The sequence below is a fragment of the Cyanistes caeruleus genome, chromosome 1, assembly GCF_971803275.1.
Source record: "Cyanistes caeruleus chromosome 1, bCyaCae1.hap1.1, whole genome shotgun sequence".
In the NCBI taxonomy this organism is placed as follows: Eukaryota; Metazoa; Chordata; class Aves; order Passeriformes; family Paridae; genus Cyanistes; species Cyanistes caeruleus.
Window position 1 is genome coordinate 104,458,380 of NC_141701.1, and position 24,835 is coordinate 104,483,214.

The 24,835-nt window shown below is 39.4% G+C and overlaps 1 protein-coding gene and 1 long non-coding RNA gene across 44 annotated transcripts in view; one reads left to right on the forward strand and one right to left on the reverse strand.

Annotated features, from left to right (window-relative positions):
* ARPP21 (cAMP regulated phosphoprotein 21) overlaps positions 1-24,835 on the forward strand; it is a 468,940-nt gene that overhangs the window by 379,923 nt on the left and 64,182 nt on the right. For 19 of the 43 annotated variants that reach the window (XM_086846619.1, XM_086846679.1, XM_023919462.2 and 16 more), the window contains 4 exons: positions 11,849-11,957; positions 13,760-13,861; positions 20,233-20,270; positions 22,336-22,395. In XM_086846619.1, coding sequence (XP_086702745.1) covers positions 11,849-11,957; positions 13,760-13,861; positions 20,233-20,270; positions 22,336-22,395 — 309 coding nt within the window. The remainder of the gene's footprint in view (positions 1-11,848; positions 11,958-13,759; positions 13,862-20,232; positions 20,271-22,335; positions 22,396-24,835) is intronic. The other 24 variants (XM_086846818.1, XM_086846842.1, XM_086846877.1 and 21 more) reach the window with 2 other exon arrangements.
* On the reverse strand, positions 2,923-6,023 carry LOC111923630 (uncharacterized). The gene is made up of 3 exons (XR_002861176.2): positions 5,934-6,023; positions 4,543-4,616; positions 2,923-3,726 (listed from the first exon to the last, which is right to left on the reverse strand). It is a non-coding gene; the product is annotated as an uncharacterized LOC111923630 (long non-coding RNA).

Here is a 24,835-nt window from a genome sequence, read left to right on the forward strand (position 1 = left end):
ATTGGAATTTGAATGAGGCCTGCTGTTTTCAAAACTTTTTTTAAAGAAATTAAATTTTAAAAGACAGTGAGGACCTTGATCACCATCAATAAGTGTTGATGTTAATAAAGTTAAATCTCTGTATTCTACCTCTCATTAGAGAATAGTGGATTTTAAAAATAAATTTTCTTTTCATATGATTTTTGAAATTTAAAGTCTTTACAAAGTCCTGCCTATCTAAAATCCAGTTTTTGAAATCTTATTCTCAGAAATTTTGATTAGAAAAATTGATTAGAAAATGAAGGAGGATTTTGTTGTTCCTTCTTTTCTATAGTCTAAGGACTACAGCTTAAAATGGGAAATCTGCCTTGCTCAGTATGAAACTGCTCTTGCCTCACCATTCTAATGTATGTTTGTCTGTCATCTGTGTCTGCCTGTCATCTATCTAAAGATACACAGAAATGTATGGGGAACATAAGACAGTGAAATACGATATAAAGAGAAGTTTGGAATTGAGGCAATATGTTAGACAGGGCATCCCTTTTTGGAGCCAAAAAAATGTGTATGTGCCACCTTCTGTTCTGCATATTCCTCATAACTCCTATCAAACAACTGGAATTACTTCAGGATTTTTTGCAGAACTGTTCATATCGTGAGATGTATCAGTTCAGTCAGATTCATTGATTTGGTTATCTGTACCTAGGTGGAGAAATGTAGGGGAAACATGTTTGGTGTACTTGGTAAATTGAAAGGTTTTTCATTTGGTTGATATCATCAGCCATGTGACACCCATGTCTGTACCACAGCCCACACATGCATTCATGTACTTCTTTAATATAAATGTGAGTGGCAGGGCTCATCAGAACCCAGAAGGTAGGATGCTTATGATATATAATGCTGTGTTTAGACATTTTCATGCATTCTGAGGGTGTAACATAGCTGTTGTGAACTTCTTACCGATTCTCACATCCTCAGTTCTGACTGTTTTATTTTTCAGGAGTGTTGTGAGTTGTGATCCTTGTGATGCATGGGTTTTTTCCTGCTCTGTTAATATTATGCTGGCTCAGTTGGAAGGTGTTTTGGTACCTTTGAGATGCTTCAAAAACTTGAGGCAATATTAAGTTGTTGTGTGCATTACAGGGGTCCCTTATAATCTAGAAATGAACTGTATCAGCATAAGGACACATAACGTTCGAGCTGTACTTTGAATAACCTGCAAGTCTTTTGTAGTTTGGCATACAATCTGTCTTATTCTGCCTCCTCTGTGTAAGAGTGGTTTGAATCAAAAGCAAAGAAGAAAAGTTCTTGTTGGGTTTCTATTGTGTATTCGCTGAATGATCTTGCTGTGGATAACATCTATATTAGTTGAGCTGCATTGTGACAATTTCACCATCTTCAGATTCTGAACTTTTGTACAGGATCCTACAGGCATATCAGTAAAATGGCATTCACTGAACATGGCAATTTCAATGAAGAATAGATTCTAGAATTTCTTTTACCTGAGGCTGAAGTTCCAAGACTTCCTTGAGATACCAAGTTTTACAGCCTTTGGAGCATGCAGAAAAGTATGCCTTTCCCCTTGTCTGAATAATGTATTCAATGTAAATGACTTTAATTTCTTTAAGCCATTGTTTGGATGGGGCATTTTAGCCATACGGAAGTAGTGACAAATATATACCTGAACATGAACACCTCTTTTGTAAAATCTCAGTCAAAGAAATTTGATGTTTGCCAGAGCATTTGAATAACAGTTTTGTTAACCTACCTGTTGTAAACCAGAATAGTTACCTTGCAAATGGTTTGCTTCATGATGTTCCTTCATCTGCATTTGAGCACTTTATGCTATTCTTAATTATCATACGTGTACTGAGAGGAATGTTCTCATGAGAGCAGAATTGCTTTTATGAGCCACATGATGCATGAAAACGTACGTGAACGCCCTTATTTCTGGTTTTATTTTCATTGGAGTCTGGCATTATATTTTTTTCTTCAAGGGACTATGGAGTCAGAGGACCTCTGTTTCCTGTTCTAGTTACCTCTTTTCCATCTTTGCTACAGAACAGTTACTCCTTGGCTACTAAGAAATAAACAGAAACTGGAGATATCCAGATGTCCCCTCTGGTTTACAATCGCTGTTGCTCAGTATTACGACATTGTCTGCTACAAACATGTAGAGAAATAAAAAGGTGCATAGTAGATGTATGCAGCTAAAATGAAGAAACTGTGTAGCTGAGAAACAACATGTAATTGGCTGACACATGTTGGCTTAGGATGAACTAATACATTATGCGACTAATAATTCAGTGAGGACATCAATGAAAGAATAATGTATAATAACATCTTTGTGGTTCTGTAGCTACATTGTAACATGTGTAGTATTTAAGTAACAGCTTACATTGGTTTTCATAGATTATAGTTTTTTTCCATACAGAAATAATCTGTTTACATCAGTCAGGGATTCGGTTAAGAACATGATTAGAAAGAAACGTAATGTATCTTTTGTTAATGATAGTTGAATTAAGACAGCCTTTTATTTTCAGCAAGCATTCTGTTATTTTAGTCATATTTCTCTTTTGCAGGAAAGATACAGATGAAAAAACATAGATACATAGTACACTTGAGTTGAATTTGACCCTTAAATACTGGCTTCATTCTTTCTTCAGTGTAAGCTGTATACTGGACCCATAAGAAATTATTTATTCTGTAAATGAGATGTTAGGGTTAATGAACCAGTTCTAATAGCTCCCATATTAAATTTTCATCTAATGTAATTTATTTAAACTAAATTGTTTATAATGAAGGTGGACATGTGCATTTTACAGCTGTTCTATACTGTGATGAAATAGTAGTTAAGTGTTAATCAGAAGATATATATGGTATTTCTTCTTCTATTTTTTTTTTTTCTTTTTAATCTTTTTAGTCCACACCACTTAATAGCGTTAAGTTTTATTAAACCTAGAAGGTTGCTGTCACCTGCTCTGTGTGGGTAGATGGAAGGTTGCCCAGGAAGAGAGTGCTATGGAATAGCAAGTAGGTAATTTGGTTGAAAGAAGCTCTTTCTTGCATGAGTAATTAATCCTTGTGCTCTTTCAAGCTGTAGTAAGAAAATGCTCATTAATCAAGATGCTGTTCGGTCACTTTTGCTTTCATATCATTGGGGAGAGATCTGTAAATCTGAGATGACCCCTGTGCTTTCCTCAGAGGTAACAGTGCATCAGTAGTAGGTGAAGCAATGGATTTATATCTGAGCATTTCAGAAATAAAGCGTTGAAATTTGAGCAAGTAAATTTTAGAGGTGGTTTAGATTGGTTGTATAATTGCCTTTTGCTCTTCTGTAGCCTGCCTCATTGTTAACACAGGAAATAGGACTCACAGAAGTGTAAAAAGTATTTTGAGTTTTGAGAAGTCTTTGTCCATTGTTTCAGCTTGCTGCTTCCAGGGTAGCCTTGTGAGGTTGTCTCTGACAGTTTATTAAACACAGGCCCTCTTCTTTGGGCCAGTGATTGTTCAGAGTATGCTTTCTGATCCATGACTCTTCCTGCTAGAGATGGCAGAAATGTCTGTGGCATGAAGCAAAAGTCAGAACAAGACATTATGGTATTAATGTGTATATGTGAGGCATTTCAAGAGAACTGGTAGTTTCTTTGTTAGCCTGTGGGTTTTTAGTGAACCATCTTCAAATCTTCAGTAGTCTTCAAGTCTTGAATTTGCTTCCTTTTTCTCTCTTACATGTTAATTTTTGAACTTCTGAAATAGAAAAGTGTAATTTTAAATAGATCACAGCAGTTATGCAACACTGTAATTTTCAGCCACTTACAGAATATGCCACATCCTTAAAATCAGATATTAATGAATTCCATAATAAACTATGCTACCACTTTTGAGCCTCTATTAGCTGGAAATAAATTGGCACTGTGCAAGATGTTCAGTCTCAATAGACACTCTGAATATGAAGAATTAAATCCAACTGGGGAGAGAGCAGCAGAAGCAGGTCCCTCAGTAAAGAAATAATCTTAGTTTGATCACAGGAGGACAGCAGAGCATTTCGAAGCTCCTAAAATGGTCCCTGCCTGAGAGATGATGTCGTGCTTGTGCCCTGTTTGTCAGAATAGCTGGCATTTGCATGTGTCCTTGGTCTACAGGCTTCTCCCATGTGTTCTGGCCCAAGGATACTGGGCAAAATATTGAAGTTTACACTCAGGCAGATGCTCAGGGAGCCAAAAAGTACTGTTTTGCATCCATATCTTAAAACAGGATGATTTTCTGGAAATACGTTTTTGGAAAGTTTGTAAGGGCCATGAGTTGTGCAATGATACCTGAATGTTAGATTGGAGTTTTTAAGTACTCTATCTTTGAAATCCCTCAGGTTCTGGGCCTCTGCTTGGTTCACACACAGGATAATTTGGCATGAAAAATAATCCTGTAGCATCTTGATGGATGGGCAAAGGTCACATAATAAAACCTCATAATCACTGAAGGTAAAACGCTTTCAAGAAGCATTCCTGCCTCTTTTTTTCAGTCCTGACAGGCTTACTTGCAACCCCAATTGGAGAGGAGGAATACCTGTGAAAATAACTTGTGATTTTCCACATCCCTGTTTAATAATTGCTGGACACGTTTAGGGGCCAGCTGCTGTTCTGAAAAAAAAAATAGAGAATATATGGTCTTATGCTGGGGAAAGTATAGCATTTGGTTCTTGCAGATTTTTCTCCCCTGTGCTACAGAGAAGGCAGCACCTTGAAGAACTGTCTTGTACAGGATTGATTTTTCTTTTATAGCTTTTAATGTGATTTTACCATCATAACAGAAGTTCTTAGTGACTCATATGATAAAAGCAGCAATCTGTTAATGAGGCATTTACCTTCAAATGCTTGCAATGCCATCTTGAGAGGTTTTAAGTATTAAGTTGTGATAATATAACTGCACTGCACTTTAACAATTATCTATATTTAAATTCCCATTCTAGCTTTTTGAAATCATGTTTTAGCATCCATCAGCCCGCAAATAAATGAAACATATTTGAAGGGTGTAATTTTGGGCCCTCATTCGTGAAAAATATTGTTCTGATAGCATTGAATCCACTACTTTAAACTGATGGGCAGGAATTCTGCCTTTTTCACTAAGTTAGGTGGTGAACCTTTTGACAGTGGTGATATTTGCTTCCAAGTTCTGTAAATTCTCTAATACTCAGAATATGTTCCTGTGCCACCACAATCAAAACAAGCATTTGTACTGCAGATAATAGATTTTTGCCCCTCAAGGAGTAAAGCAAAGAGACAGTAATGCTTGCATAGTTTTACTAGGGTAGTAATGTAGAACCCTAGGAGAGCCTTCAGCCTAAAACCAAAAAAACACACAGCAGGCAGATACAGTAGATGCTCACAAACTAGTACAGCAGGAAAGGCCACCATACTGTGTCACAGCATGCCTTCAAAACAGAGGCCAATGTGATGCTGGACTGAGCAATCAGTTTAATTAAAGACAAGAGTAAATAACAAGAAAACACTGTTGAACCATCAGAGCACCTGCATAAGAGTGCCCCAAATCTTCACAACTTCTTTGAATCCTGTCTAGAGCAGTGGCTCTCTCCAGCTCTTGCTACTCCGTGGCTCTCCTCATAGCATCCTTCTGTAAGATCCTTTTTGTCAGTTATTCATTTTGCTTGCCAGATGGTGATTCTGAGGGTACCCTGTGTGGTGTTTTTCCCCTTCCTAGCCCCATTACCCTATCAATTCTTTTGTTTCTTGTTGCCATTCACTCAGGAGAGGAATATTAACGTGCTGTGCCATGTAATATGCATTAAATGAACATTGCATTGCAAATGCAAAGTTCAATTTTTTTGGCTCCTACCCATCCCAGTGATCTCCCCTTTTGACCTTGCGTTCCTGTGTGGAGTTCTTTCAGACAACTGCTTGGCTATTTCCTCTGAGATAGGTATTTTGGAGATGACATACACTAAGTGCTTGCTAGATTTTTTTAACTGCATCAGGCACTGTAATGGCAAACCCATCTTTTCCACACGTGGTGAGGCTGCTGCTTCTTTTGAAAGGCATCTTGCAACAGGCTGTGTGCTGTGAGGCTGTCAGAAACATATGCCTCATAATAAAGATTTATGTGCTGTATAGAAGTCAGCCCTGGCAATAACAGACTGTTTGTGAGCTGTGACTAAGTCTTCAGAATTGTAACATTCAAAGCTCATGCTTGTCTCTTTCCATTTGTCCTTTTGGTGTGGGGTCTGTGCTTCCTGACTCTTAGACAGTTATTTCAGAGCTAATTTACTTATTTTAAATGAGTACAGGGTTTTTTTCCCCCTCCTAGTATTTAATTTCTTATCTCCTGTGCAAATAGAGGTCTATGAAACTGCATTAGTTTGCTTGGCAGACTCAAGGAAATGCCCTGCTCCTTCCTTAGTCTGTGTATCATAATAGCTATTACCATTCTGCAATATGTTTTTAAAATCTGTAATTTGATTAAATAGTGAATACCTGGTTAAGGTAGTTAGGGCTTGGGGTTTTTTCATTACCACTTACAAGGGCTGACTCAGAATCAAAAGCATTAAATGAGCATGTAATGGGGAATTCTCCTTAAAGAGCCCATGTAGAAAATATGCCTGAGGGATGAACTCTGTTTTCTGTCATCCAGAGATAAATTGAGAGGAACTCTACTGAGGTGAACAGAAGTAGCTCACATTAAAATCACTATAATGATAGAAAAGATCATCTAATACCATCAAAAAGCTTTTTTTTAATTTTTTTTTTCCTTCCTGACACACAGAAATACTTAGCTGTTTACTCTAGCTTTACTATTTCCAAAATACAAACTTAACTGTAAGGAATGAGTCCAGAAAAATGCCTTTGGGGCCTTGTTTAAGTAAAGATTGCCCATAGCATTTAAGGAACTATAACATCAGAAAGGAAAATGGCCAACTTAGAAAGAAGAGACACAAAAACCATCTAAAAGGTTTGTTCAATTACAGATTTGTTACTGTATAACTGATTCAGTGTTTCATAAAATGACAGCATGGTTCAGGATGGAAGGATTTTGGAAATCATCTTGTCCAATTCCTGGCCAAGCAGCACCACCTGGACCCAGTTGCCCAAGACCATGTCCAGGACCATCCTTAGGATGGAGACCCCAGCACCTGTCTGGGCAGCCTGTGACAGTGTTTGGTCACCCTCACAATGAAATAATTGCAAGCACAGAAATTAGAAACTTCACTTCCTCTCGAAGTGACCATTACAGTATGCTGCCAACACAAAAATTAGGCTGAAAGATTTGACATGGTCATTGTCTGCCTGGGAAGGAGCACAGCCACAAGAACAGGGGACACAGTATTGCCCTGAGATTTTACCTGGGTACTCTCCCCAAGTCTGGACCTGACACTGCACACAAGTGTATAGAATTGCTCCTGAGCCAGGGAAAAACACTGGATAGTAGGGTTAATGATGCCTGTTATATACTGTGTCTGGCCTTTGGTTAAACTGATCACTTGACAAAAAGTGATCTCTTTTTACTGTGGGGAAAAAAAAAATAGGAGATGGTCTAAAGTGTTGGGAGCAGACTGCAGAAATTCACAGATGCTCAGAGAGTTTTGGACATCTTTTAATGGTGGGATGTTTGGCTGCTGCAGGACACCTACTGAAGTTGGCTACCTGGATATATCCTGCTGCCTCCTACCTGAATATCATGGTGCTACCTTTCTGGGCAGGATGGAGAGGAGAGGCTGTCTTGGCTGCTCAAAGAGCCTCTGCTTTCTGACAGATCTGGGAGTGAGAAGGGAACTGCGCAGCTGAGGATGCGCTAAGTTACTCCCAGGTCCAATCTCTGTTAAACATTTGTAGTGCCTGATCAAAACCTTTACAGGGAAGGAAGAAATATGTTCTGCATTTTGTTCAGAACCACATTGCCAGAAAGGTGACTAAGCTACTGACAACTGTTAGGAAATATGAAATGAATTCATGTGCAATTGTGGTCTTGTGAAGTTGTGTTTTCAGGGCACAGATGTCTTGCTTCCACCCATATTGTCAAGCAATAAAAATTTGAATGATCAAAAGGTTATATATTAGCTAAAACCAAAGCAAAGGAAAAAATGCACCGGATTTTCCATCTTTTTAGCCTGTGTGCTTTCCTCTCTCTTTGTGTAGGTTTCTGAGCCTTTAATGTATAACTGGATCATACTTTTTGGTTTTTTTTCAGTAGAGTCCTCAAATTAAAAAAAATCCTATTGATTGAAAAAGTATTTCCTCCTTAAACTTCTTTGTCTGGAGTAGTAGGTTTTGAGGTTCTCAAGTGATGTACTAATTCCATGGAGGGTAAATTAAATGCTGAATGGACTAAATGAGATCCTGTCATACAGGTAGACAGCATTGATTGTCGGCAAATATTTGCATATATTTCTTCTTGCACATGGCTCTTACCAGATAGGTGGGTGTACTGTTATCCATGGTTAACCCACCAGTATAGTACTGAAATTTTAGGTTGTTTTGTATTGATTCTGAATTTATTTGGAAGATCCCTAAATAGTGAAGAGTACTTGAGTTAGTGATGCCTTCAGAAGTACTCAATGTCTCTTCAAAAAGACTGTGCAAGTCCCATTTTTAAAATTGAACAATTTTTATTTTTTTTTTTATGATTTGAAGACCTAATTTAGATATCCAGTGTGGTAATAGTGAAGAAGTTCCTGATTTTTTCATGGGCTTGTAGTAGTAATAATAATAATAATAATAATTGTAAATATTTCTTTGACTTCAGTAAGAACTTAGTACATGCCATACTAAAAATAATCTTGATAAATTCATTCTCTTACATGCATGAACACAATCTGATGTATTGTGCTGACTACTTGTGGCAGTATCAACTAAAAAAAGCTCAGAAGAGTAAATGTGATTGTCATTAATTTAGGACTCACACGAGATTAATTCATTGCATCTGCTATATTATTGTAATTATATACTGTTAGCATATTGACACTACACTGCATCTTACACAAAACTGTGCATTATTTGCTTTGTTTTTAAGCAGTTGATTCACCTGCAAATTCAGAAACTAATGTAACAGATTTCCCCAGAATAACCACAATGTCTCTGGTTCCTTACAGCAAATGCATTATGCTGTAACAGGGAACTTTAAAGCTGGGAATGTGAAGTTTACACTGGCTTCCATCAGTGGAACAGACATGAACCTTTTCAAAATCAACCTGTTCTCTACCCAAGTGATTCCAAACATTTGGTTTCACTTACTGGTTTTAAATGTTGTTTGCCATCTGTATCCTACTAATCATTTATTTTTGCAATAGGTGTTAAAAAATAAAATTCAGTAGACAGTATTACAAGCACATGTGTGACTATCTTCTTAAAAACAATTAGTCTATGTTTCTTTCTACTGATGATTTTCAGTGTTTGAGGGAGGCCTGCAGGTTGGTGTGCCTGAGGACACTTGTTGGTGTGGTGTCCTAAAACTCACATGGCAGTCCTCCCTCAGGCTTTGCATCCCTATGAACTGATCTGGTCATGCTCTTTGTGACCTTGCTGCTAACAGTGGCCCAGAGCTGCAGAGATGATGGCTTGTAGGGTGGACCTTCTCATTGTGCTGAAAGTACCCTGGTGCTCCAGAGTGCTCTGCATATTTGCAGAGTCTCTCAGCCCATGCAAATTTCTTTTCACAATGGGAAATTGATCACCTACTGGGCTTGTAGATTAATTTTATTAACAGGCACATACTGAATCATTAATTTTGACTTGTGGTTTGATCTTATACTTTTCCCTTTCTCTTATGAAAAATAGAAACATTTTATAAATAGTAAATGAAGTGAAAATGGGATTTAAAATTTAAAATAATGCTATGAATTATGAAAATCATGTCACTGTTTAAATAAGTTAGTAATTGGAGGAGACATTTTTTCAAAAATTTTCAAGCTTTTTTCTGATTTTTCTCTTTCTAATGACTTTTTTCCCTGAACTTTAAAATATAATTAATTTATTTTTCTTTGCATATGGTTTATTAGATGCTCAGTAGATAGTTTACAGCTGTAAATTTTACACTGATGGTACAGATGCAGAAATTTTGTTTGTGCTTTAGGATGTCAGACTAGAAAAATAACAATTCTGAGATAGTCCTGTGAAAGCACAGTGTGTGAGTGAATGAATCTTCATTTCTGGCTGTGCAGGCATAGTGCTTATTAATGGGAGCAAAGGGAGAGCAACCCACCTAGCAATCCATTAATGGGGCTTTGTAGCATTTCTGTTTATGAGGAAACATAATGAATGACCCATTAGATTATGAAACTGCTATGCAGAGAGCATTGTCCTCTGGGCTTTTCCTAAAGAATGCTAGTAGGGCATCCAGAGAATCTAGTGACTTGGGCCCTATAGCTATGATGGTGGTCAGAGATTTTTTGAATTCTCAAAATCTGTGGAAACTGGGATAGTGTATTTCATTGCTTTGTCACAAAAACGCAAATTGTGAGCAGAAGTGGAAGTGCTCAAAATTCATATGGAAAGAGAGGCAGGATAGCTGGTCTGCCTTACTATTAAAGATTATTACGAATGTTTCCTGTATATCTGACAATGAATGGTTATGGACTGCAATTATGGTGTGAATATGTGCTGTATTTTGATTTGAAATCCATAATGCTGTAACAACAAAATGGTTGCTGATTTATGCATCTGGTTTAATTTTCTGTTGTGAAATAACAACAAGCTGAGAGATTTTTTTAAAGTTTGTAGAGGACTCTTACATGCAAAAGTACTGACTTCTTTAAATTCTACCTTTTGATTTCTTCAACATTGCTTCTGTTGATGTCAGTGGAAGCTTCATGTCTCGTTTGTGTAGGTATCTAGACGTGAGCATCTCCTACCACCACTGCTGTTGGCAGCTCTCTCAGCACTGAGCACAAGGCTTGTGTTCCCTGACAAGTGTCTCGGTGTGTTTCTGCTTTTAAAGCACTGTTTGTGCAGTAATAGCCCCACAGTTGGGTGATAGCAGCGTTTGGATGTGAGCTCAGTTCTTGAGGCCATTGGTCACCCTGTTGATGTGCTTGGGCTTAAGACACTGCAGGTTTAAACACTGCAGGCTTAAAACATTACCACACTGAGAGTGGTGTAGGCTGGAGTGATATTTATTGACAGCTACAAGGCATTGGCAGTGACCAACCTGGCCACAAAACTTGCTTCTTAAAGTTCTCTTTTTACACAAGGTGAGGTATAAGATACTGCTTTTTGCACAAGGTGAGAACGTGGAGTGGCATCGCAACAGCTTATAAACCTGAAAACCTGGGGTTTGGCTTTTAAAATAAATAAATGAGTTTAAATCAGTGAAGTAATTGATGCTCTGTGATTGTTCTGGAGTATTTTTCCCGCTTAGTGGTGATGAGATAAAATTTTGTTTAAGCAAAACATCATCAGTTCCTCCCTTTACCAGTTTTGTTTACTAGGAATGAGGAAACTCTTGGGTGTCTGGTTTGGTTTTGTGTTTTTTAAGATTTCTAGCAGTTTTTCCTTCCTTTTCAAGATGGATAGGCTTCACTAAGCGGCAGTGTTGCCGGAGATCCCAGCTACTGAAGGAAGCAAATTAACATACAGTATGGTAATTTGTTTTCCCTGTCCTTGAGTCACAGTGAGGAGAGTCTAAATATTTCAGTGACTGAGACTTTGGATTCCCATTCCTTGCTACACAACAACAACAAAAGCTATTTATAGCAATAACAGTTAGCAACGATACAGCAGCCTCAGACAGCTATAGGCAGCATCTCACAAATGTTAACTGCTTTTGCACTGAATGCCTCTGTGAAAACAAAGAGCACTGAGAAATAAAGATCAAAGCAAAACCAAAAGAAAGATTTTTTTATTGCTATGTTTTACTTTGCTGGCAGACCAGAGCAAAGGTTTTCTGAACATTTAAAAGATGAAAAAGGTGAAGAATCCCAGAAGCGATTTATCTTGAAGCGAGATAACTCTAGTATTGATAAAGAAGACAATCAGGTTGGTTCTCGGTTCGAGAGTTGCTGAAATTTGTTCTGTTTTTGAAGGTGGGCTGACTGATGTTATTGTTGTTCTTTTGTTGTTGCTCTCCTCCTCCCCTGCCCTCCTGCCCCTCCCCGCCTCCTTTGGCACACGTGCCACCGTGGGTGGCACCGAGCCCCAGCGTGGCCGCTTCAGCCGTGGCAGTGTGTGGGTCTGCATGGGTGGTTTGCTTGGCGCAGGACTTGCTGCATGCCCACGGGAGGGGGAATGCCGTGGCTCTGGGCTGCGTGGAAGGCTGTGTCAGTCGCATTCCTCAATGTCTTGCCTAACTATGGCAGTTGTTGCGCTCCCTGTAGCTTCCTTCTTCCGTTGTACCCGTTCAGAGTTGGATTTCAGTATGGACCAGTGATGAACTGATGTAGCACACAAAAGAGAGAGGGGAAAAAAAAAAGCTTAAAAAAATAAAAAGCCCCAAAGATGTGATGGTGAGGCCAGGTTGAATTTTTTTTTTTTTTTCTTTAAGCCATCCTAAATTACGTTTTGACCAAAAATAAGTGAGGTTCATCTTCTGCTTCCCTTCCTCCTCCTGTGCCCTCACCACCTTTTACTGTCTGTGTAACTTACTTGCTTGTGCATGTACTGTGGCAGACGTTTCCCCCTGTGTTGCCTGTGCCATAACACTACCTTAACCTAGGTGAGCTTGATGAACAGGGGAGTGCCAGGGAAATGTGTGTGTTTGTGCTGCCTTTAAAAGCGGGTGTTGTGCTGTTTCAATCCAGTGCAAGCTGTGTATGTGGAATAGATTAACAAAAAAAAAAGTAATCTGAAACGGTTCTGATGTGATTTGCTTTTATGAGAAAATTCTCACAGGTAAGAGGACAGCATATGCTTCCATTGCTAGGGTTATATTGGTGGAGGAACCAACCAGTGAGTCTCTTGTTGCCACTTCCCTTCATGTTTTCAGTAAAGGACTGATTTTTTTCTTTCCTTTTTTCACCCTTTTTTCCTTGACTTTCAGTTGTACATGGCAGCCTTGCCAGTTGTGCTGCATCTGAGTTGGCTTTGTAAACAAACCCCAAGCAATTTCAGGGTGTGGTGACCATGGGGATCAATCAAAGGAAAGCAGCATGACCTATCTCACCCAGTGCTGGGGTGCAGGGGGAGAAGGACCAGTCCTTGAAATTCACTTGTCAAGGAAGCATTTCCCGATGAGACTCGTCTCTTCTCCTCCTTCCGTTGGCACAGCCATTTCCCACACTGTGGTTTACCAAGAGGCAAAAATGGCCTTTCTTTTCCCAGCAGAACTTTAGTAGAGGGTTCCATAGAGTGTGAAAATGGTTAAAACTGTTGTGCCGAATGTCTGGGGCTTCTCCTTGCACACACAGACTTGGTGGGTTTCTTTTAGGGTTTACAGTTTAGCTCTTGCAGCCTAGTTACCCTCTTTCTTCCTTGATTTCTTAGGTAGCCCATCACTGCCTGCCATCCTGCTCCTCACAGCTGGTAGGAGAACCAAGAAATGTTAGCAGTTGAGAACAATGGCACTTAGACCTGGGGTGAGAGCACCCGATTTTAGGATGGTGGGTCCACAGAAGCTGTGCAGAAGCCTCCTTTTGGCCACCTGCTCTGTGAACCCATGTGCAATATCTAAGTGGAAATCCTCGAGCGCCCAGTCTTGCAGGGTTCTTTATGCAGGAACAACAGCTATCATTTTTGTGCTTCATTTGTTTAAGTGAACATTTATTATTCTCAGCTGACAGTTACTTAATGGCAGTTTTTAACAGCTCAACTTATATAACCCTCCTGGTTTTCTTTCTGCTCAGCAAAACAGAATTCTTCCATTTAGAGATGACAGACGAAGTAAATCAATTGAAGAGAGAGAAGAGGAGTATCAGAGAGTGAGGGAGAGAATATTTGCACAAGATGTGAGTAGTTATTTTAATTGCCTCTTTAGTGCCATACCTTCGCCGGTAGTCAGACAGTTTTGCCCCCCTCCCACAACAACATTGCAGCTGGACTTGCCCTGTGGAGCTGGAGATGACAGGGAAAGCAGATTGGCACAGAGGGTCTCAGAGGAGCTTTAGAGGAGTGGAGGTTGGCTTCTGGAGTGTGAGGTGATGAGAGTTGCAGGGAGAAGGGTAGAGAGAGGAGAGATCAGGCCCAGCATGTTGTCTGGGGAGTGCCTGTCCTGTTTCTTTGAATGTTCATGTTCACAAGGCCTAGGTTTACTTCTTTTTTCCTTCTCCTTTGCTAGCCAAAGAGCAGTGATTTAAGTGGACACTCTCAATAATTTCAAATAGCTGTACTATTTTATAATTCTTTCAGGGTGGATCAAATCTTTTTAAGTGTTCTTCTGCAGAGACTACTTCTCATGGGTTTTGTTGTTTTGGGCCTGTAGCCTCAAGACACTGAGAACAAAGGGCAGAGGTTTAAACACGGAGCTGCATCATTTTTTTGAAATGACTGATTAAGGAACTGTACTTCTGCCATCAGGAGTCAGTCATGCTGTTGATGATTATATTCTGAAAGGAATAAAATGAAGCAGACATTAAAATTCTTGCCCTTACCAAAAAATGAGAACTTGCACAACAAGGTATATTGCTAAGGAAAATACTTAAATCTGAAACATTTGTGAACAATACCTGACGTTCCAGAAAAAAAAAGAAAATCACAATTTGCTATAATACTGTAATGATGAGGTAATAAAAGGGAAAAAAAAAGAAAAATGTCAGCATTTTAATGTTTTATATCCTATCTCAGTGGGAATTCTGCCATTTAGGAGGAATATGGGAATAAATCCAATTAAAACTATTTTTGAAAATCATATTGGGCAGTGTCCTTTTAAATTAAAACTGTTCAAATGTTGCAGGGCTAATAGTACTATTATCTGCTTTAGGAATTTCACGTGTCCAAGTTGGGTTTTTTTGGCAGAATACAGTGTGTAGCTTTAAGGTATGTGTTGTCTCATTTGCTTCTTAGTAAATAGCTAGCTATATCTAAATGCTTTTAGCCTCACTTCTTTCTTGGCTGAGATGATTCCAGTAAAAGCAGAGGTCCTTCAGTTTCTGTTTTGCTTTCAGTGTGTTTGTTGGTCTGATGTAAATACTGTCACAGGCTATACATGGTGGAATTGCCAAGTTGTTCAAGAGCTTCAAAAGCCTCTTTGCAACAAGTTTCTTATATGAAATATAAGGGGCTTTGGCACATTACAAAAGAGCTTGTGCAAAACCAAAAAATCGTGGGGTTGTGAAGCAGAATTCAGATGAGGCAAAATGCTAAAAATTACCAGATGGAAAGTTATCACCAAAATAGTCCAGTTTCTATCACAAGCTGCAGCTAGAAAAGCTTGGAAACAGGCTGGAAAAGCGTGCTGGAAGTGGCTCCGTAGTGTATTGCTGCTGTTACCTTTAGATATCTGAGTTCTAAAAACAGGCAAGTTGTGAGCATTTGAATTGCCCACAGAAGGAGGCTGTTGTGGTTCATTGGGTTAGCATTTTCAAGTGGCAGGACCTAAGTAAAAGTGTGCTTTGTGGCAGACATTTTAAATGCAATTGGGAGGGAGCATTTTTAAAGAGCAGAAATGTTAGATGTCTCTCCCTCTCTCTCTCATATCCACTCCGATGCTCTCTCTCTCTCTGCTATTACAGGTGTTAGCAAGCATCACAGTGCAGTGAATTTCAGCAAGCTGTATGTTTAATGTCAACAGCAAGCTATGTTTTAGCTGAGCTTTTTGGGTGGAGCACCCCTTGCTGGATTTAAGGTGATTTTAGGATGATGCCAGTGGTTGTGGTGGTGGACAATGTATTTTTTCAATATTAGGAAAGAGAGAAGTGGCTTCCTGTTATAGATAGTATCTTACTGCATGTAAGACTGTGAAGTTTTAAGGCCCTCTGCAGTCATTAATTAATCCAATTCTCCCCAGGTTTGTGTGAGGTAGGTACCTAAGCCTTGTTACTCTTCAAATTACAGATATAGAAAGAGAGTCAAAGTTGGATTAATCATGTGGTACATTTTTTTTTACCTATATACTGCTTACACTGCTATAGTCAAGCCTTTATCAGTGCCTTGCTTATGAATCTTAGCAAATGGATCACAGATACATCCCACCTAATTAGAGTGTGTGTGAAGAGAGTTTGCATGGGAGGTCTTCAAAGGGCAGCCATGAAGGCCAAGAGTAACATGATGTATCCAGCAAAACCCCCGCTCTAAACATGTTTGAAGTACCCAAAACCCTTTAGATAACAGCCCAAGAGTCAGACCTTCAAAGAAAATCTATGACAAAAAGGCAGGGGCAGGGGCAAAAAATTCCATGCATGTTTTGGGTGCTGTGAAAAATGTCCTAACCTGGACCCCACATACCAATATAAAGCCTGCTTGTCCTTTCTTTGATATTGCAGTGCTCCAGTGCACCAGCTCTCTTCATTTCCAAGTGGGAAGATTTTAACAAAATAAGTATGTTCATGAGTAATGCCATCATTATGATATTCCTTATGATGATTAGTCTGGTATTAGTCAGTTTAAATTATACTTTCTGGTAAGTTTTCCATCTGCTGTGTTGGCTATCAAAAATTTTCAGAAGGAGAGCTGGAAGTTTTAATGACTTCTGTCTCAGCAAGTGGCAGGAATTGAGAAGCATGTTAGTTTGATATCTTAATAAAAGGATTGATGAATGAATAAATAGTTAACAAACATGATTATTCCAGCTCACTGAAATAAGAACTGCTAAGTGCACCTCAAATTTTTCAGGCTGCTAACAGTAAAAAAAGTGTATACTGAGCTCTGTTATGCTCAAAACTATTTTTGAGGGGTTTTTTTAATTGCAAAACTTAAAACCTTCCTTCTTAAAACATGTTTTTTTAGGAAACTTAGTTTTAAAACAATTTGTGTGAATTTTACAGCCAAGTACAGTGAAGCAGAAGACCTTCGCTGTCTGGGTCTTGCAGAGAAGTTCCTTGTCTGAACTTCTTTAGCTGCATTTAGGAAACTGAAAAGTTATTGTGCAAGAAAGACAAAGAACAACATATGGGAATACAAAAAGTTATTTCCCTGTGTGTAGATTTAACAGAGAATCCCAAATGCTTGCATAAATGATACATGATGTTTGGCTTTTAAGCATGGAGAAAATTGATTTTAAAGACTAGCAATCAAATTACATGGGGGAAATTTCATTCTTCAGGGTTAGTGCAATGTATAACCTCATGAGCCAGAGTCACGCTAGAGCCATTCAGTGTTCATAAATGCATTCTCTGGCAATCATTCTGTATTCACTGAAAAATGTGGATGTCTTCTTACTTATACAAATGCTAGAATTGCCCATGGTACACATGGAACTTATTAACTGAAATACACCATGCTGTTTATTTTCTGTTGTCAAATGTAGTGGCTATTTTTCACCAAGGAGTGTATTCTGAAGTACCAGGTCCTTTAGGAACAGTAAGTCTCGATTCCTCTAGTTGAGAAAACTCAAATAATCTTTATCAGCCTGTCATTAAAGGGAGAAACAAAAGAAATATCTGTAGACGTGACTTCAGCCAATTCTATCCCTCTAGTGTGAAAAGATTAGGAAGAAGAGGGCTTAAAATTAACAAAAAGGAATTGAAGGCACACCTCGTGCAGGCCACCATAAACCTGTAGGTGCCAAAACTCCTGTTCTGGTGTATGGAGACTCTTTGTGGCTGTAGCTCAAATAACAAACATTAGTTGGAAGCCTGAGATTTATCACATCTTGTTAACTGACATGAAAATTATTACCTGATGGTATCCACTGCAGGATATTGCTGCATGTTAATAGTTTTCTGTGTTTGCTAATGTAATTAAAGACAAGAGCAGCAACTCCCAGTATATCTAGTGCACTGGCAGAACTGATGCAGATTTTCCAGTTGAGACTTTAAAAGGCTCTGGGAAACTGGAAAAGTGACACACTCATTTCATGAACAACAGTTAGTCATACAGAGCACCCTAATGGAAATCTTCCCTGCAGAAATCTCCAAGGACACTAACTTGTAGGTAATATTACATAATTTTTTGATCTGGTAGGTTTGTTGCCAGTACGTTTAAAGGTTGAACAAGAGTCAAGTGTTTTAAGGATTTTTTTTTGACAACAGCTCTGCTTGGTGTTGAAGTTTTCCTGGTGCTTTAAATTGAGCATTGTTGATGCTATACATCAGGAAAGTGAGTCCTGACCTTGTAATAGCTAAATTTCTGTCCAGAGCTGCTTAGCCATTTGATTTTTAACAGTAAGAATAAACTAATAAAAAGTGCTTGTCTTCTCTGCCTCTCAGCCTCACACCTGTACTGAAGAATAATTTCCAGGGATTGTGTGGCACTGTGCCAACATCATCAACAAAGAAGACAAATGGAGTTACTATGGACTCTGTTTAAAGTCTATAATACACTTGATAGAGGATCCCATCAAGACACTGAGAAGGAAGCAGACCTTTTTGCTTGCTTGATAAAATATAAATCCCAGATATTTATTGTGCATTATGCCCCAGTCTCTTTAAAAACTTTAATAAAATAAAATATAGATAGGTGCATTACAGGCCCCTTTGCTTTTGTAACTTTGTGGCTACACAGTCGAGTACTCTGGTCTAAGCAGAGGTTTTTCTCTAAGAAATGTGCTTGGAATGTGACTGTACAGAAGTCAGTGCACAGATGTCCATCAGGAAGCTCAGCAGCTGAGGTTGTACAAGCCCATGGGGTGATTTCAGTATGCTTTTCTGGGGCTTTTTGCTTCAGCATGGTTAGACTATCCTGAAGTCTTCACATTTGTTAGTGAGACCTGGTACCTGAGTAAGGTACATAAAATGAGAGAAGATACAGTGTTGTAGTTATACAGATGATCCCAGTGATTTGGGGTGAAACAGTTTGCATCTTCTCTCAGCCTGGGGTGGAAACCTAATTCTGCTGTAGCTGGTGGGAATTTGGCTACTGGCAATGGAGAACTTGTTCCTCATGTTCTGAGTCTTTGTGCTAAGGAGAAATGTACTTGCCCCTGATGCAGCCCGGTGCCTTGCAAATTTAGCAGGAGTGCAGGGTGGGAGCTCGCCTGGGAAGCCCACAGAACTGTCAAATGTTCCCTAATGTGGATCCTGAGTGGGTGAATTACACTCTAATGAGAAATCGTATTGCCATCTCAGGGATAAATTCTTCCTTTTGTAGATTGATGCAGTAGCACTAGCTGTGGTGCCAAGGGAAAACTTTGTCCAGGCATCAGCTGGGGCGCTAAGAATGAGCAGGGTGTTGCTTCTGGTGTTGGCCAGCACTCCTTTGAGTGGGTCATTAGCTCACCCTTTTCAAAACAGAAACATCCAAGATCTGTGTCTATCCCACCCTGTTAACATTTGACACAGTTAATGATGGCATTTTATTATTCTTTGGGCTGAGTCCTATTGTTACAGAAGTAATGGGCATGATCTCTGGTGCCTTCCTCCCTTTGCCTGCCTTTTGTTTAAATTCAGTGCAAGTGCTGACTCTTCTTTCTTCTGTACCTCATCTAGATATAATCCAGTGACAGCTACGAGGCATTTTGTGTAGCGAACATGAAATAGGAGGGAAATGAAAAAAATCAAAGAGGGAGAATTATTCATGGGAAATTGAGCACAGCTTCATTTCTCTGCATAAAAAATTAAGTAATTCTGAAAGAGTTATACACTTGCCCATAGGATTTATTTCTTCTGAGCCCTTCACCTTTTTTTAGGATCTAAGTCCTCCAGCAGAGAGCCTTCTTGCTATGATTGTTGTTAATATTATTATTAAGAAGGTTATTATCATTTTATATCTCAATGTTCCCTCTCCAACTGTAAAATGTGAAGTCACACACTCTTTCTAAGTATTGCGGTATCCTCTTTCCCACTGAGGAACTTTGTCAATTCTGCATGCTTTCCTTCTGTTTGTCCTTCCTACCTACAGCTCTGTGCTATCCTGCAGTTTTATTTTGAGGTGGTAGGCCAGACCAGTAGAACCTTATATTATGCAAGAAAAACATTTTTTTTCCCCTTCAAATTGCCAGTATTTTGCACATAGTGCCTACTTCAGATCTCTTGACTGAGAAGTTTCAGTTTGTTCCCGAACTGAAACACCTCATTGGCAATGTGTTGTAATGCATGGAATTTATTTTACTGGCCTGACCTTATTCTTGACCTTTTTCCCCCTCTTGTCTTCTGCAAATGCAAATGATGCATGAATTGAAATCCCCTTAAGCCTGAGCAGGGGAGGTAATTCTAAAATCAAGGAAGAAATTGGAACAGCAGAGCATATCTAGAACGTCTGATACAATGCCTTTTTTATTTTTCAGTCAGTTTGCTCCCAGGAAAACCTTTTTGTGGAAAACAGGTAAAAAATAGCTTTATTTTGTGTGTGTGTGTTAAACTTAGCTGTTTCTCTTATTTTTTTTTGTCTATCTGTAGTTCTATAGTCATAATGTGAAGGCTGTTGAGCAGATTTGCAGTCCATATTATCTGCAGTGGTTTTGTGCTTTAAGAGAGGGTACTAGAGCTTGCCTTGCAGTATGGTGTCTGAGCAGATAAAGTATTACTCCTGCTTTCCTGAGGCTTTTGCATTTCAGTTTAAAAAGCAGATTGTGGGCAAGAGGAAAAGCCACCTAAGCTTTCATTTCAAGTGACCATTCTCTATCTGGAGTGCCTTTAGAATTTAACTTATTGATCTTTAAAAAGCACTCTAGCAGTGGCTGGATGATGGTATTTATGAAACACTAGACTTGGGTATCTGTTGTTTAACCTGCTCTCTTGTGGGACTGAGCAGCAGCAGCATTGACATCCCCTGTTGCTTGTGAAGGTTCACAAGTTCCACACAAGTTCCTGCTTTACTGCTGCAGTGTAGTAATGAGATGGTGGTATTTGAGCTCACTGTTACTTTGCATTACTGCATGATAGTTCTTGTGAATGTTATTTTTGTTACATCCACTCAAAGAAAAAGGAAAGAGAAACTGTGTTTGAGATCTACAAAATATGAAGTGTTGGCTCCCTAACAGCCGTAAAGTAGCTTAACTGTGTTGAAAATCTTAAAACTTGTGCACCTTTATGGCAGATAAGGATTTTAACCAAAAGTGGGAATTTAACTGGTGAGTATTTAAGCAATGCTGACCCAAGTCTGTCCTGTGTGGTTTAAAAACTGTTTATCATCCCCTTGAATAAGGGGAAGCTCTCTCTCACTGTATTTTGCTCTCTGTCCATCCTTACATCTGTCAGATGCATTTATGGGTGAAGCTGTTCCCATAGAAAATGACTCCACAGTAATGGTACAAACCAGCTTTTCCGATGGACACTTGTAAGTGGAATGAGGGAAGGTGCTCAGGAGATTATGGCCCTGTCATCTAACCACCTCAGATTCTGAGGGCCAAGGGTATTTCCTCAGCTGCTGCTTCTGTGTCATGACTATGGAGATATGTTTTATCAAAATAAATCAAAATTGTGACAGAGGAACCCGTAAAGCAAAAAGCAGATGCTCCCATAAACCTGTTTTTCCCTCTCAGGGGACATTGGGGCAGCAGAGATGACATAGATGTTCACATTTTCAAGTCAGCGTGGAAAGCACTCAGAGGCTGCGCTGCCAAGGGTAGGGTGGGTACCTCTGTGGGACAAACCATGCACTCTGTAGCCAGGTCTCCCCTGGTTTATGCACTCAATCCCACACCTGTGTGCAAGAGAATGTGGTCAGTTCTGCTATTTGCACATGGTTTGCTGTCCATGAACCCGGGAGCTGACTGACCAGCCCAGTGTGAAGATGCACACCCAAGTGGAGACCAGTAAAAGGCCAGGTTGGAAATTGTCCTGCCTGCACTGTTGCTGCCCTGAGGGAGACTTCAGCTGCCTTCTGCAGAGCTCTGCTTTTTCTTGCTGCATACCCTATAGCCTTTGACAGGTAAAGCACTTGAACTTGTACCTAGTTCTGTGCACATGAGCAATCCTGTTGATTGGCTGTGTTGAAAATTAGATGTGTGTGTAAGTGTTTTGCCTTTCTTTTTTGTTAGAGGATCTGAGCGTTTCTCTGAGCTGCAAAGATTTCCAAGTGACTTAGCAAGTACTTAAAATAACATATGCAGTATTTTGCTGGCTTGCATTTTTTTATGTTCTTATAAGGTGATATTTTTATGAATTTTCCTTTGGATGTAGATGTATGGTTTCTTAGCTTGTGAGAATTACCTTGCTCGGTAACAGGAAATGCTAAATGGCCCTCAGCCTCCCTGCCTGATGTTTCTAATGTTCAGTGGACTGTGTACAGCTATGAGAGAGGGAGGAGTAGGCAATTTGAGCTGCGATTCTTTAAACTGAATCTAGCACAAATTGAAAAATGTATCTAGAAATCGAATAAAACTTTACAGATCAGACCAATTTTAATTGCCATGTTTTTTAGTATAATCTTTCTTTTCATTTTTCAGTAGGCTGTTGGAAGACAGTAGCATATGCAATGATATGCATAAGAAAAGACAGCTGTTTAGGTTTGTATGAATTTTATTTAATATTTATTTCCCGGTGCATCCCACTTGTGATCCTGTGTCCTTTCCAAGGCACATCTTGACATGTGTGGGTATGTCAATTTTCTGGTTGGAAAGGAGCATGGAGAACAGAGTTCTACCCCACTCTTCCCATGTTTTCTGAGTGCAGAGGTAACAACAAGACCCTTTTCTTTGGTTCACTGCCTCAGGAACCACATGAGATTTTCAGCTGCCTGGCTGCTCAGACTGTGACTATTTGGGAGAGACTGGTGGTAGCTCATTTTTCTTGGAGCATATATGACAGGCACGTTTCATAGACTAGTGCCCAGACTGACCTTTTTTTCCCTTTTGTTGGTTTGTTAAAAGCTGAAGTAAAAGTACATTGAGGCAAAACTGATTGAAGTTCCCTTATCTGAAGTATCTGTGTTTTGAAACTTTGTCTTCCCAACTCCAATTGCTTCCGCACAGAGAACATTGAGATGCATCTCATATTCCAAAGAGCATCCCAAGCCAACATCAGTAAGAGTCAGTCTCTATTTTCATGGAGAGCTGTTCTACCAATTGACACACCACATCAGTGGAAGACTGAATCTGGTGGTGACAGTGTTCTTCTGAGAGTTTTAGAAAGGTTGTCTTCTCCCACCATGAGATCTCACACGTTCAGTTCAGATCAACCAGCCTGCTTTAAAAGTCAGTCAGCTGCCACAAGTCTGAAGCAGAGGAGGCAGAAGGAATGGATGCTGTCAGAAGTGTGCCCTTCATCTATTAAGCACATGGACAGCAAGGCAGATATTTGCTAGATGTCTGCGTGCATTGGGGTTTGCATATGTCACTTCAAACCTATATCATTTATATTACATAATTTTTCACTATGAGGAGAAATGGATGTGTGAGGAGAAAATTTGGTGTGTGGCTGCTGAGTCTGCATGTCATCACAGCAGCTACAGAGGATGTAGAGATGTTGTACCAGATAAGGAACAGTGCTGGAGCATTTGCTTCTGCACCCCATTACCACAGGCATCAGGCAAAAAAAAACTTCCTCCTTGATTTGGGTTAGCCTTGATGATCTGAGAGTTTTGGATTGGGCATGCAGGACTTAGGGGGTTTCTACACACATGCTCTTAATAGCTAATGTCTGCTTGAGTTTGGGGAACTAAAAGAAATTCTTTGTAGCCCAAAGCCATGGAAGATGGGGGTACAATAGCATTCTGTTTCTCTACCTCTTTTTCACTAGAATATAAATAGAATTGTTAATTTCTAAGCACAGGAGTACAAAAGAGCCTGTAAATAATATACTTTGGGTTTTGTTCTTTACAATTAAATCTTAAAGGATGATTTATTTTTAAAATCTTTTTTTTGTGTTGTTGCTTCTGTGCTATTTCCCTGCATGCTTTCCCACTGTGTGGATCTAGCAAAGGTCAACAGGTTTATACTGCTGATCACACCTGAGAGAGGCTGTGTTACGGGCAAGGAATTCAACAGCCTGATCCCATCTTTGACACACTGCCTCCTTCATGTCCCAAGTGACACAGTTCAGCAGGTTCTCCAAATAAAAAGCAGTCCAAATAAAAAGTCCAAAACGAAAAAGGGGACCAAAAATTTAAATAGATACAGTCCCATCCTTTTGATTTGTAGAAAGAGCTTTGAGCCTTCAAGCTATTACACTGTAATATATGATAGAGGAGTGGAAAATGTCTTTTAAAATCCTTCCAAATACCATGTTATAAGCATCACTTGGGATAACAGTCATGGTGCACTAAGCTATGGTAGGTATTTTGGTTTTGTCATTTTAGCATTACAATGCAAGTGGTTTACCATAAATAAGCCAAATTCTGCTCCAAATTCTGATCACAGAATTTACTGTGTTATTACTCACAGTACACTGGGTGCTCTGCGACTGTTCAAGGACAGGCAGCCTCTATCCAGAGAATTTCATGATTATTCTATGCAGAGGGGAAACAAAATAAACTGATTTGTGGATTTCTATGTGAAGCATTAGCAGTGATGAGTTTGGGGTCACACTGAGAGGACATGTGTAGGCAAGGCTTTGGATGAGCTCACAAAGCTGATAATGACTGGGAGCAAGCTGCTATAGAAATAAGGATATGAGGACAAAGGTGGAGTGCAGGGGAAGTTGGTGAGAAAAACATCACAGGGAATGGACAGTAAGGTGAGAAGTGGTGAGGGGCTTGCTGAGGCAAGAGAACACTCAATGGGCAACAGAAATGCTATGTCAGTGCAGCATAATACTGCTGTGTCAGCCCCATCTGGTAAAGTGCTCTGAGGAGATATCCAAAAGGGGAGGGTGGTATGTGCTGTGCATGTAAAAAGGGTATAGCACTGTTTACATGCTGAAGGCAGATAAGTATGGGACTCAAATCCCATTTCAGACCTGCTTTTGTAAAGGCAGAGTATTTCCTTTTTCTTTATTAGGGTCACTGCA